The sequence below is a fragment of the Salvelinus namaycush genome, chromosome 25, assembly GCF_016432855.1.
Source record: "Salvelinus namaycush isolate Seneca chromosome 25, SaNama_1.0, whole genome shotgun sequence".
NCBI classification, from domain to species: domain Eukaryota; kingdom Metazoa; phylum Chordata; class Actinopteri; order Salmoniformes; family Salmonidae; genus Salvelinus; species Salvelinus namaycush.
In genome coordinates, this window is record NC_052331.1 from 16,155,118 (window position 1) to 16,169,885 (window position 14,768).

Genomic DNA, 14,768 nt, shown 5'->3' on the forward strand with positions numbered 1-14,768 from the left:
TGTTAGAGAGCCAAAGAGCACCATTCACAAAGGTAAGGTTCATGCCTTCCACAAAACACTGTAACAGCTAACTGAAGGGAGCACTGATAACCAGTACATCTGAACTTAAAACACACTGTGTGACTGTGAGATAGAGGCAAAGGTGGGCTTCAGTAAGTGGAACTGTGTGAAACAAGATGACAGTATGCTAGAGTGTGACAGAGAATGAATGAGGAGAAATAAAGGGGAGTGTGTATAGGGAAGGGAGAAATGTATGTGTGTGTGAGAGTGTGTGTGTGTCTGTGTATCTGTGTGGGAGAGGGAGATAACAGATGTGACTGTTGTTAAGCTATGCCTAAGTGATGCGCAAACAAAACAGACTAATCTAATGAGAGCTGCTGGACTGACCGGCAAGCATGCACACACACAAATGCACACACACAGCTCCCACCCAAACATTCACTCCGCAGCCTGTCATTCTAATCCATCATTTGCCTGTACAGATGGGACTGGATTCTATTCATTCTGCATTTGTGTGCACAGTGTGAAATGGAAGTGACAACCAGCTTCTCAGGTTAGCAGTAATTTCCTGTTGGGATGATTGATTGGAATCCTGGCTTCACCTTGTTAAGTCATCTGACAGATGCATTTCCAATCGCTCAAAGCAGAGCCATGTATAGCTTACAGATACATACATGATAGAGGTCAACCGATTATGATTTTTCAACGCCGATACCGATTATTGGAGGACTAAAAAAAGCCGATAACGATTAATCGGCCGATTTTTTTTAAAATGTATTTGTAATAATGACAATTACAACAATACTGAATGAACACTTATTTTAACTTAATATAATACATCAATAAAATCAATTTAGCCTCAAATAAATAATGAAACATGTTCAATTTCGTTTACATAATGCAAAAACACAGTGTTGGAGAAGAAAGTAAAAGTGCAATATGTGCCATGTAAGAAAGCTAACGTTTAAGTTCCTTGCTCAGAACATGAGAACATATGAAAGCTGGTGGTTCCTTTTAACTTGAGTCTTCAATATTCCCTGGTAAGAAGTTTTAGGTTGTAGTTATTATAGGAATTATAGGACTATTTCTCTCTATACCATTTGTACTGTATTTCATATACCTTTGACTATTGGAAGTTCTTATAGGCACTTTAGTATTGCCAGTGTAACAGTATAGCTTCCGTCCCTCTCCTCGACCCTACCTGGGCTCGAACCAGGAACACATCGACAACAGCCACCCTCGAAGCAGCGTTACCCATCGCTCCACAAAAGCCGCGGCCCTTGCAGGGCAAGGGGAACAACTACTCCAAGTCTCAGAGCGAGTGACGTTTGAAACGCTATTAGCGCGCACCCCGCTAACTAGCTAACCATTTCACATCGGTTACACCAGCCTAATCTCGGGAGTTGATAGGCTTGAAGTCATAAACAGCGCAATGCTTGAAGCATTGCGAAGAGCTGCTGGCAAAACGCACGAAAGTGCTGTTTGAATGAATGCTTACGAGCCTGCTGGTGCCTACCATCGCTCAGTCAGACTGCTCTATCAAATCATAGACTTAATTATAACATAACACACAGAAATATGAGCCTTAGGTCATTAATATGGTCGAATCCGGAAACTATCATCTCAAACAAAACATTTATTCTTTCAGTGAAATACGGAACCGTTCTGTATTTTATCTAACGGGTGGCATCCATCAGTCTAAATATTTCTGTTACATTGCACAACCTTCAATGTTATGTCATAATTACGTAAAATTCTGGCAAATTAGTTCGCAACGAGCCAGGCGGCCCAAACTGTTGCATATACCCTGACTCTGCGTACAATGAACGCAAGAGAAGTGACACAATTTCACCTGGTTAATATTGCCTGCTAACCTGGATTTCTTTTAGCTAAATATGCAGGTTTAAAAATATATACTTCTGTGTATTGAATTTAAGAAAGGCATTGATGTTTATGGTTAGGTACACGTTGGAGCAACGACAGTCCTTTTTCGCGAATGCGCACCGCATCGATTATATGCAACGCAGGACACGCTAGATAAACTAGTAATATCATCAACCATGTGTAGTTAACTAGTGATTATGATTGATTGATTGTTTTTTATAAGATACGTTTAATGCTACTAGCTAGCAACTTACCTTGGCTTCTTACTGCATTCGCGTAACAGGCAGGCTCCTCGTGGAGTGCAATGTAAAGCAGGTGGTTAGAGCGTTGGACTAGTTAACCGAAAGGTTGCAAGATTGAATCCCCGAGCTGACAAGGTAAAAATCTGTCATTCTGCCCCTGAACAAGGCAGTTAACCCACCGTTCCTAGGCCTTCATTGAAAATAAGAATGTGTTCTTAACTGACTTGCCTAGTTAAATAAAGGTGTAAAAATACAAAAATAAAATGTTTAAAAAACGGCCAAATCGGTGTCCAAAAATACTGATTTCCGATTGTTAAGAAAACTTGAAATCGGCCCTAATTAATCGGCCCTTCCGATTAATCGGTCGACCTCTAATACATGATACATACTCCTTTGGAATGGTCACCTGCTGCTCTGATTTTCGACTGCGTCCCATGTGGTGCACTATATAGGGAGCCATTTAGGACTCACCTGTACAGCATCACATCACTGGGTGCTTCATAACAGTGAGAGACAACAAGGCTTAGCCTAGCTGCTGTTTCCAACAACAGAAACCTCCACTGTATTAAGGATAAACTCACATGGCAGCCAGCAGCATGACTCAGCTTCGGTTAATCTAATCAAAGAGACCAATCAAATTAGCCACACGATGCTAAACAGGCCAATTCAATATACCTATGTCTTGTCATACTCAGTCCTTACTGTACTCACCCCTGATTCAATTATGAGGTAATTCCTATCATAAAGTAATTGGATGCCATGGTGCTATAACATTGCAGGGCTGAGCTAGCCTGACAGCAGAGACTACATGAGCCTACTCTATGTGACCCTGGGGGGACAGGGAACCAAATGTTTCACTTCAGAATAGAACTGCATACTGATTTCTTCAAGCCAATACATGAAAAATCTTTATTGTGTTGATCACCACGTTCATCGGCCAGTCAGACAATCGAGTGCCTTTGGAACTGTATCCTCAGACAATTGTACTGTTGTCCTCTCAGAATGTTGTGTCTGTTGGAGTTTGTGTGTGTCTATGAGTGAGTGGGATATCTGACACCATATTGTGATCTGTGGTGTCTGGCAAAGACAGATTTGTGGTCATATACAGTGGAATATACATTAGCAGCTTGCTTCAGGCCTATTCCAAGAATCCCGTAGGTGCTGGTGGGGTATAGTTCAGCTGTTAGTAGTGGTGGTCCCCAATTCTCCTGCCCCCTCTCCACAGTGGCAAAAGGAAGACTGAGACATGCAAAGTCATAACCCTCCCAGCCTGCTCCCCTCCACCGGTTGACAGGCTCATTAGAACAGACAGTGTGAACCAGGTTCTGGTTACCTCAGGGCTCATCTGGGCCAAATGGCTTGGTGATTCTCTGTCTCTCTCTGCAGATTATAGTAAAACATGTTTTGGGGCAAATCAAAACACAAGAATGTAGACATTTCCAAAATACATCAATAGCCTGCAAAGTATTTCTTCCCAAAACTATGCAAAGGACTACCAGCTGGTGTGCAATATTGTGTGTTAATCAACACAGCAAAGCCAATCTTAACACCATCGGGACTGATGCTGCAGTTTAGTCACAGCAGAATTCACAGTGTGGGTGTGACTGGAAAAACAGCTGCAATTCGCCTGGATGGAGGAATGGATGATGATGATCAAAACAGAAATGTAGCAATATGGTTTGGTTTAACAAAATATAGCAGATTAAGACAAAACAAGCCCAGAAAATAAAACATTCAAAGACTTTACCTTAAGTTATCTGAAGTCTTGCACGTACGCAACTGGCGGGCAAACTTGGCCAGCTAGCAGTTTCAGCACCACAGCCAGCCAGCTGTGTGACAGAAGCACTGCAAGACTATTGAACTGATGCATTGACTATTTGTCAACTAAATCCGTGCAAAAGGCTCAGAGACTATTTATTTATGAACATATTCATCATGGAGGCAGGTAGCCTAGTGGTTAAAGTGTTGGGCCAGTAACCGAAAGGTTGCTAGAACAAAACCCCGAACTGACAAGGTAAACATCTGTCATTCAGCCCCTAAACAAAGCAGTTAACCCACTGTTCCTAGGCCTTCATTGTAAATAAGAATTTGTAAATAAGAACTGATTTGCCTAGTTAAATAAAGGTAAAAATATATGTCTTTAAATGGCAATCACTCAGACCATATTTTGCATGATATCGAAATATGAATAACTACGATATTTTATTGAAAGGCTGCATTTGGTTCAGGCTGTATGCTATTACAATGCAAAACATATGAATACCTCATGGGCTAACAACTGACTCAGCCCGAAATATGCCAAGTCACCATGGTAACAAGGAATGCAATACATCTAGGTCCGCGAGGGGAGCAATTTGTGCACGTTTCCCACAAGCCATAACCTAAATCTAATCAACATCCAATACACTAATATATACTTACACTGTATGTAATAACTTGGATGTATCTAACATACAGTGCATTCGGAAAGTATTCAGACCCCTTGACTTTTTCTACGTTTTGTTACTTTACAGCCTTATTCTAAAATGTATTTTTTTTAATTCTCTCATCAATCTACATACAATACCCCACAATGACAAAGTAATCAGACCCTTTACTCAATACTTTGTTGAAGCACCTTTGGCAGCGATTACAGCCTTGAGTCTTCTTGGGTATGACGCTACAGGCTTGGCACACCTGTATTTGGGGAGTTTCTCCCATTCTTCTCTGCAGATCCTCTCAAACTCTGTCAGGTTGAATGGGGAGCGTCACTGAACAAGGCCCTTCTCCCCCCATTGCTCAGTTTGGCTGGGTGGCCAGCTCTAGGAAGAGTCTTGGTGGTTCCAAACTTCTTCCATTTAAGAATGATGGTGGCCAGTGTTCCTGGGGACGTTCAATGCTGCAGAAATGTTTTTGGTACCTTTCCCCAGATCTGTGCCTCGACACAATCCTGTCTCAGCGCTCTACGAACAATTCCTTCAACCTCATGGCTTGGTTTTTGCTCTGACATTCACTGTCAACTGTGGGACCTTATATAGACAGGTGTTTGCCTTTCCAAATAATGTCCAATCAATTGAATTTACCACAGCTGGACTCCAATCAAGTTGTAGAAACATCTCAAGGATGCTCAACGGAAACAGGATGTACCTGAGCTCAATTTCGAGTCTCTTATCAAAAGGTCTGAATACTAATGTAAATAAGCTATTTCTGTTGATTTATTTGTAATAAATTAGAAAACATTTCTAAAAACCTGTGTTCGCTTTGTCATTATGGGGTATTGTTTGTATATTGATGAGGGGGAAAAAACACATTTAATCCGTTTTAGAATAAGGCTGTAACGTAACAAAATGTGGGAAATGGGAAGGGGTCTGAATAGATTCCGAATGCACTGTACACGGGAGCTTTAACAGTCAACACCAATCTGTTCTCTGTCAGGGATCTATCCGGTGTAGCCTAATCCTGGACACCTTGCTGGTGACTACGATCACGTTGGGGCTCAGATTGCCATTCGAATGCTTCTCTATTATGTAACTGAATTGAATTAATGCCTAATGCCGTTCTCTTACGAAATCAAATCGCACACGTTGAACAATGACCATTAGTCTTGTTTTTCTTCTTACAAAACCTAATCGCAAACGATCAATTTACCAATCAGACAATTCGATTGATATGATAAACTTGTCCAAAATGCTACCAAAATTGCAAATTAGGAAAAACCAAACTTCCACATTATAGGCTACATGCACTAGAGCCCACTGGCAATAGTGCAGATCAAGCACAGTCTCAGTAAAACAAATACTATAAAATAGAATTATGTGTTACAAAACCGTTAGTTTACAATAGGCTAGTAAGGTTAGGTGCAGTGCATTATATGCTACAATGCATCGAACGCTCTGAAAATCACTGGCCAAACGTGAGAAGCAACCTACCTGTGCGCAGGTTGAAGGAAACTCTGGCTTCGGCGAGGTACGGGGTATCGCTCTTGGACCGGACTCTCCTGATCGGCCGTCGGTCTATATGTTCCTCTGGAGAAGCCGCCATCAATTTGACCAGCGTCCAGTGACGACTGGAGGGTTGGGACAGACACAGAGCCACCGCCGCTCACGAGGAGGTACTGATGGGGAGGAAAAAAACTGAACCGGTAGAGACCCGAGAGGGAGATGTGACTTTTGAAGCGAGGTGGAGCCGCCACTACAAAGCTCCTTAACCCAACAGCAGACAGAGGAGAATGAGAATGGAAAAAAGGGAAAAAATTATGAATAATCAAGTAAATGGCCTACATTTTCAAAATAGCCTATCCAATACGGACTTGTGGAGTTAAATTATAAATATAAGCTCCTGTATGGATGTATCAGCAAGTGGAAATCTTGTCTGAGGTCAGGGGAGATTTAAAAAAAAAATGTACACCACCAGAGGGCACTATAAACTAAACTAACCTACAACTTTACCCTCAATAGTGGATTTTGGAGCGGAATCTTCAATGCTTTGCGACAGCAAGGGAGTCTTTACGGTTTTTCAAATTAATTACATTAAGAAAAGTAAACAAACTCTACCTCGCCATCTGGTAACTCTGCTGGGTATGTATGGACGTGTTATGCGTAAACTCGAGTTATTCTGAAAAAGGCAATTACATGTAATGATCGTTGTAGAACTTATTTGCCTGCATGTAACATTTTTACTTTTGCTATTTAGCTACTTTTAGTATTCAAGATGGCTCTTCTTTATACCCCTGTTTTCAAAGTTTTAGAAATGTAGGCTATAGTATCGTTGAGGAAATTATATTTATTTCTTCAATATTCTGTTCATTTTTATAAAAAACGATTTGGTTTACGAGCCGCAGCTGATTTGAGTTTGCTCACTGACAATCACAACTTTTAACACTTCTTGTGTAGACTGCTGGTCTGGACACGTTTTAGCCTAAATACCATTTAGAATGCGTAATCTTATGCCCACGCAAAACTTGTTCAAATTCAAGGCTGTCATACACAACGCGATGTAAAATGTAAAAAGTAAATATGTATATCGCAGCCAGTTGACATTGATCAGGCGCTGGTGACAATTCTCATTCCCACATTCAAACAAGTAAATTACACGATGAGGATACGTGTATAAATGACCGTCGCCTTAAAAGTTGATCAATGCAAATGTGTAATGATATAGTTTGTCCATCTGTGTCACCTATATTTAACTAGGACAAACTATTCTAAGGCAGTCAGAAAATAATTATCCTAACATTCTGTCTTCTCTTACAGAGCTGTAGTGACAATGATTCTTCGACATCTAGTTTCAATTGGACTTGGTCCTCGCGTGTCTTCTCCAGTGACACGTGGGCCTTTGGTAGAGCTGACCAGGTCTGCCAGTTCAGGTAAGGTCCTACCACATGCATGAGCTGAATTCATAAGTTCCTCTTTTCATCCAGGCATGTAGTGCTCTCCATACATTGGCTTTACATTCTAGTGTACATTGTAGTAGGCCTAGGCTGCTGCTGAGTGAACAGTCTAATGCAGGGAAGGGCAACTCCTCAGATCAATCCCCCCCCCCCCCCCCCCCCAAATAAAAAAACTAATTTGGTTGGGCATCAGCAGTTTTTCTATTGTTATGTCAGTCACTGACAGTCACTCAATTACCCCATGTCAGCTAAACATTTTTAGATTGCTAAGGTAGTCTAGCCAGCTATCTAAACTTGTTGTAATCATGGTCGAATTACCGACCAGGCCCAATTGATTTTGTTAGTCACTCTCACTCAGCTATCATATTCAAAACTGCAAACTTTTCTCTAAGCCCCATGGGAAAATGAGTAGAATTGCATGAAATGAACTATAAAACCCCCCAAAATGTCTCCCCGCTGTTAAGAGGGTGGCGGAGAAAATGTTTTGTTCGCAAGTTGGGCGGGCCTCCCAACAAAATTTTACTTGGGGCCCCCAAAAGGCTAGGGCTGGCTCTGACTGCATGTGTAGGTACGCAGACCCCCAAGCCACTGCGGCCCCTCATGATGAGTTCAGGTTTTTGTGGCCCCCCAATCAATGATTCCCATCCCTGCTCTAATGGCTCTTGTTAATGTATACATTTTTATCTTCTGTAGATATGTCTGAATTCCGAAAGGTCTTCTCTAAAGCCAGGCACATAGCCATCATTACTGGGGCGGGTGTGAGTGCAGAGAGTGGAGTGCCTACCTTTAGGGGTGCTGCGGGCTACTGGAGGAAATGGCAATCTCAGGTAATGTAAAACAGACATACACCGACCTACAGGCATTCATTTCACAATCTTTTCATGCTCATGTACACGCAGACATTTACATAATGCTATAAACACTCCCCTCTGTATGTATTTGGACAGTGAAGCTAGAATTTTACATTTGGCTCTATACTCCAGCGTTTTGGATTTGAGATGTTTCATATGAGCCGTCAGTACAGAAGGGTATTTTCATACATATCAGTTTTACCCTTTAGAAATGAAAGCACTTTATATATCTAATCCCCCCCATTTGAAGAAGTCATAAGTTTTTAGACAATTTCACTTATAGGGTATTAAAGTAGTCAAACATTTAGTGTTTGCGTGCTAGGAATATGGGACCAATGACTACATCAAGCTTGTTACTCTACAAATACATTGGATGCATTTGCAGTTTGTTTGGTTGTGTTTTGGATTATGTTTTGCCCAATAGGAACTGAATGGGGAATGATGACTAGAGTAATTCTTTCGAAGTGAGTAAATAAGATGTTTCTGAACAATTTAGAAAAATCATGAATTAATAGTGATGAGTGAGAAAGTTACGAAGGCTACAACAACACATGCTTACCTCTCACGATGACCAATAGTTAGCTTTTTTGGGGAGGTATGATCTTTGTCCGTCTCACTCATCATCATTCACAATTCATGATCGTGGCCGTGACCCCACTCTCCTAGAGTGTCTTGGTGAATTGGTATATGCAAAAAACACATTTCCAATTCATACATGCATTTAAAAATGTTACCATAACACATGGGCTCAAGAGTATTATTGCTTTTATGCAATGGGTTACCAGCATTAAAAAGCAAGATTATTTCCCGAACCATACATTTTTCAACAAAACGTGGTGCTACAATCACAAACACTGGTGGTCAATTGCAATTTTAGCCATACCCTGGTCATTAGTTCAATTCGTATTGACTGCCATGTAAAGCAAAACTACCCAAGTGCTGGTTGATAGTTCCAGAACTTTGTAGGTTGCTATGGCAAAAAAAGCTGCATTTTGTTTCATTTGACCTGTTTTCTATTGACATTTCTTTGTATATATCCATAAAAATGATGCCAGCTGATTCATGATTTCGAGTGGCTGAGAAAAGCTCTGTCTGTCTCGTCCTGACTCCCGACACGTTCATTACTATGGGACAGCTGGAGATTTGTTTCAATATTGAAATTCAATGTCGCAAATGTCGAAGAGAAAGACCGCAAGGTTTATACAAATCTCCGCTGTTGAAAATCAAATGCTAGTCTAAAAGAAATGGGAGATAATGTCGAGATGCTTTTTATAGTGGAGATCAAGTTTATAATTGCCTGGCTGGGCTGATGAGACAGTGGATTGCGCAGTCAGATGGAACAGAGTAAATTGGCATTTCAACGTCATAGATTTAGCCGGTGGTAACTTGTGGAATAGACACCGCCTGGAATGTGGTTTTAACCAATCAGCATCCAGGGTTAGACCCACCCGTTGTATAATGTCCAGTATATCATGGGCAGGATAGACTCTACGGGAATTCCAAACTACCCGTTGTATAAACGCTTGTACATGTGTGAAATAGGATAAATATAAGCACCCACATAATAATAATAATAATAATAATAATTTATTATTATTATTATTACTTACAAATAGTGACTCAAATGACACAATACATTATTCACATTCACTTTCTATTGGGAAAAACATAATCCGAAACAGAACCAAAGCTGTAAATGCATCCAACAAGTTTGTAGTCACAAGCTTTATGTAGTCATTGTGACATTCTGTACTGTCGCCTTATATGAAACGTTTGATCTCAAATCCAAAATGCTGGAGTATTGAGACACATTTAAAGTGTTAGCTTCACTGTCCAAATACATACGGAGGGGAGTGTACTCCCGTGTCAATGGATTTGTCTTGACAACAACAATGAGGAGGGGGGAGGGTTTAGGCGTAACCACGGTTACTGTGTGCAGTTCCCAGGGAGAGCTGAGGAGCTGGAGCCAGTATCAGTTAATCTAAGTAGGACAGTCTCATCAGAGATTCACTTTGAGAGAGAGAATCAAAACAAACCTTCAACTTGTGTTTGTTCTATCCTGTGCCCCCAAGTGTTTATTTATGGGACCTTGTTCACACTCTTTTAAATATGTGAAAATGTCATGTTTATTTTGTTTTTTCCCTAAGATCTCTATATCTACAACTCAACGTGCCTTGCCTTTCTCTGCTCTAACTATGACCCAGTCCTCCCACCTGCTATTTACCTAGTCACTTACTCTCATCCAGTCTGCCCATAACAATGTAGACTTATCCCATCCATCTCCACCCTGACACCCTTAGACTCTACCTCCTCATCCTGTGAACTCTGTTCCCTAACCCTCCCCACCCATGTCCCTGTCCATCTCTGTCCACAGGACATAGCCACCCCTGAGGCCTTCTTTCGGAACCCTTCCCTGGTGTGGGAGTTCTACCACTACCGACGAGAAGTGATGCTGAGTAAGGTGCCCAATAAGGCCCACCTGGCCATTGCAGAGTGTGAGGCCCGGTTGAGGAAGCAGGGCCGCTCTGTGGTAGTCATCACCCAGGTCATAGATGATCTGCACCGCCAGGCCGGATCCAGACATGTCCTCAAGATCCACGGTGAGAGGGCTGGGCTGGGACAGGGCTAAGCGGGTCTTTTAGATGGCTGGAATGGGCTGGGCAGCAGGGATTGGTTCAGACAAGGCAGGCAAATATGTTTTAGAAGGCACTGTTTCAAGAGAGGCTCCATTGTTAATAAGTAAGCTCAGAAGATGTACTCAAATAATTAGCCCTCGCTCGAGTGGTGGCTTCCAAAGCTTGTTGTCAAACGTTGAACATAAGATAAGGATAAGATTGACTTTATTGTCCCTGAAGGTAAATTCTACTTGGACAAATGTTGTCATTATCCGCATGTTTTTGAGAGACTTCTCCAAAGTGTCTGGACGGTGCTCAGTTCTGTTTTTCTCCCTGGTGAATCATCAGGAAGTCTGTTTGAGACGCGCTGTGTGAGCTGTGGACATGTGGCTGTGAACCAAGGCAGCCCAATATGCGCTGCCCTAGAGGGGAAAGGGTAAGCAGCAGTACAGCGCCTCAGTACAATACAACCACCTGCTCAGGCGAATCTTCTACATTGGATGTGTAACTTGACTTTTAGAAAAATGGTTGTCTTCAATTGTTCCACAGTTCTCCTGACCCAGATACCAGTGATGCCAAGATTCCCCCAGAGGAGCTGCCAAGGTAGGGGAGGATTAGTATGGTTCTGTCTATTTGTTGACTTTTTTACACAAGTCTACCACAGAAAATCCAAGCCACAGTGATAAAATCTTTTCCACATGGTGGCGGTAGTGTTATTTGCTTTTAACTTGACCTCTTCTCAATCCTAAGTAACCATACACCTGTTATGTGTGATGTTTGCCTGCGTCACACATAACGTGTGTGATGTCATCCCTTGGTGGTTTTATGTGCAGGTGTGAGAAGATTGACTGCCATGGTCTGCTCAGGCCCAATGTGACCTGGTTCGGGGAAACTCTGGACTCGCACGTCTTAACCAAGGTGGAGACGGTGCTGGACACCTGTGATCTGTGTCTGGTGGTGAGTTGGCCTCATAGTCGCTGGATAATCTTGTTGCTATGTATCTCAATCTTTATATACACACTTTAGTATGTAGTAAGATGTTGTCATACGCTGTAGAGATAGAGCCTGATGTAAAGCACCACACACCTGAAACGGATGTTCAGACCAATGTATAATATACATACATATCTCCTATATGGCTTTGCTGGTGCCTATGCCCTATATCTGCCCGCAGGTTGGCACCTCCTCCATAGTGTACCCGGCAGCCATGTTTGCCCCCCAGGTGGCGTCCAGGGGCGTGCCAGTAGCAGAGTTCAACATTGAGACCACCTCTGAGACCACACGCTTCACGTAAGCCACAGCACACCACTATTAGAAAATGATATGTTTTTGTCGTAATACAAGTTTCTTTGGGTAATTTCAATTCATTTTCTTGATGTGCAAAATACAAATACATTTTGGGGAAGTCAAATAGTATATATTTTTTTTTTAAGTTAAACGGGATATATTTAATCAAATAGGGATTCTTCGCCAAAACGGAGCCTGATAAAGTGTGTTTTATTCATGATTCTACTGCATCTACAGTTTGTCAGGTTTGAAATCAGTCAGCGTTATTAGCTCTTTGGTCTTAGATCTGATTGATCAGATGTGTGTCAGGGAAATTAAGAACCAAACACTTCCTTAGGGACACTGGTGAGCATTTCTCAGATTTCTCCTTTTATCCTTGCTGTGTGTGTGTGTGTGTGTGTGTGTGTGTGTGTGTGTGTGTGTGTGTGTGTGTGTGTGTGTGTGTGTGTGTGTGTGTGTGTGTGTGTGTGTGTGTGTGTGTGTGTGTGTGTGTGTGTGTGTGTGTGTGTGTGTGTGTGTGCTTCTGCTGTACAGGTACCATTTCCAGGGCCCGTGTGGGGCCACGCTACCCCTGGCGTTGGCGCGTCACGAGTCTGAAGTCGTCTGAGCGGTCAAGGGGTGGAGTCTGATGGTGTCCGAACCTCTGGGGCTCCTCCCATATCCACTCCACGGCCGTTTGATTCCATGGTGATTATTCCCTTATCCAAAAAACATGCCTTAAGACACTTTCAAACGCGCTCCTCTTGGTGGAGGGAGCGCTGCTGTCTGCAGCAGAGGACTGAATAGTCGAATAGTCTTCTGGATACTTGATACTTATTCGGTTAACTAAACTGGAACTGAGATGTTATGTGTTATTGTCTCTTCTTGAAAGGCAGAAAAGAGTATTCAGCTGCAATAAGGAGAAGTATTTCTTGATATAGGACGGGCAAATGTTTTCTTCTCCGGAGTTTTGAGCGTGTCATGTCTTTATACATCATAATATAATAATAGTACATGCCATTTAGCAGTCGCTTTTATCCAAAGCGACTTAGTCATGTGAGCATACATTTCTCTCTCTCACTGCTAATTCAGTATATTTCAGATGTACAGGCTTTGCTGATTGCTCTGTTTTTTTGACATTAATGAGGCCAGTGCGCATGCTGTACATGACACACACACATTATATAACATGCTGATGTAGCTTGTGAGATCAGATGATATTATTCTTTGTAGCGTACAGTAATATAATCATATAGCTGAACCTTTTTCTCACTCTATGGAGGATATACTGTATTAACTCCAACACAGTACAATACCTAATCCATGTGCCTGGCCAACTGTTTTCCACAACCTTGGCCAAATACACACAACCATGACCAAATACATGCTTTGAACCTCAAGTACATAGCAACGTCACAGAGAGAGAGTCAGTTCATTGAACTGGCTATTGCTGAACCTGGACTATTGTATTCCCGTCCATGTACAGTATTTACCATATCAATATCTATCAATAGTTATACTGTGGTTACATGGCATGAGAATGTGTTAAAGGGCTTCATCCTGAAATATCCCTTTATCTACTTCCCTAGTGTAAGATGAACTCGTGGATGAAAATATCATGTCTCTGCATACAGTTTGAAGGAAGTTACTAACTAGTGTTAGCGCAATTGCTACTAGCGTTAGCACCATGACTGGAAATCTATGGTAACTGCTAGCATGCTAGTAGATACCATAGACTTCCAATCATTGTGCTAATGCTAGTTAGCATTGGCTCGCAAATTACCTCTAACTTCCTTCATACTGCATGCAGAGACATACAAATGGTATCCATGAGTTCATCTGACTCCGGGGAAGTTGATCAAATCATTACCAAAATCCCAGTGTGTCCCTTTAAAAATATAATTTGTATTACTCATTGAATATATTGTTTTGCCTAATCACGCACAATAACTCTGTTGTTGGAAATGTTCTATACCGAACCAAGTGTATACTTCGATATCATGATTGTATTTGTACTTTTTTACAACTACTGCTAGCTACTTTAGGTGTTTTTGCTTTTATGCAACGTAATGAGATCTCATGCAACGCTTCAAAATATAATACTGTCAACAACATTATGAATTAATTTGCATTACTTTTGTCCTTTTTTCTCTCACACAATTGTATCATCACTGCAGTCTTCATAATATGCTATATGTAATTGGGGGAGTTTGCATTCCCAAAGCTAACAGTAGATGCCAGTATGTAGACTGTAGATTCAATAAAACTCCTCTGAACAGACAGAGAAGCCAGGAGAGTCTGCAGTCAGTCAGGCTATCTCTCAATTAGAATGCATGGGTAAGAGGAAATATAGATTTGTTTTCTTCTGGGACAATGTTTTGCTCTGCTCAAGGTGAAGTGAACACTAGCATTATTTCCGTAGATAGCAAAACCAGAGAGCTCATTTGGACCATCATAATGTTGTACATTAGCTTTTTAATTTTACGTGTGAACTACTCGCCATTTTGACGGCATAATCCTGGTCCTTTGATGACCATCTTTA

The 14,768-nt window shown here is 41.6% G+C and overlaps 2 protein-coding genes across 2 annotated transcripts in view; one reads left to right on the top strand and one right to left on the bottom strand.

Annotated features, from left to right (window-relative positions):
• LOC120020678 (phosphatase and actin regulator 1-like) overlaps positions 1–6,146 on the bottom strand; it is an 83,310-nt gene extending 77,164 nt beyond the window's left edge. The window contains exon 1 of the mRNA XM_038964380.1: positions 6,035–6,146. Within this exon, the coding sequence (XP_038820308.1) occupies positions 6,035–6,146 (112 nt within the window). The remainder of the gene's footprint in view (positions 1–6,034) is intronic.
• Positions 6,147–6,567: 421 nt separating this feature from the next.
• Positions 6,568–14,343, top strand: LOC120020298 (NAD-dependent protein deacylase sirtuin-5, mitochondrial-like). The gene is made up of 9 exons (XM_038963863.1): positions 6,568–6,682; positions 7,358–7,470; positions 8,188–8,321; positions 10,720–10,945; positions 11,309–11,396; positions 11,510–11,563; positions 11,794–11,917; positions 12,135–12,250; positions 12,782–14,343. The coding sequence occupies exons 2-9, from the start codon at positions 7,371–7,373 to the stop codon at positions 12,852–12,854; spliced, it is 915 nt and encodes a 304-aa protein (XP_038819791.1). The 5' UTR covers positions 6,568–6,682; positions 7,358–7,370; the 3' UTR covers positions 12,855–14,343.
• Positions 14,344–14,768: the final 425 nt, after the last annotated feature.

Bases quoted from the DNA above. Each gene is read 5' to 3' on its own strand.
- LOC120020298 (XM_038963863.1), top strand. From the start codon at position 7,371: ATGATTCTTCGACATCTAGTTTCAATTGGACTTGGTCCTCGCGTGTCT. The intron at 11,918-12,134 runs GTGAGTTGGCCT...ATCTGCCCGCAG, and splicing joins CCTGTGATCTGTGTCTGGTG to GTTGGCACCTCCTCCATAGT. The intron at 12,251-12,781 runs GTAAGCCACAGC...TCTGCTGTACAG, and splicing joins TCTGAGACCACACGCTTCAC to GTACCATTTCCAGGGCCCGT.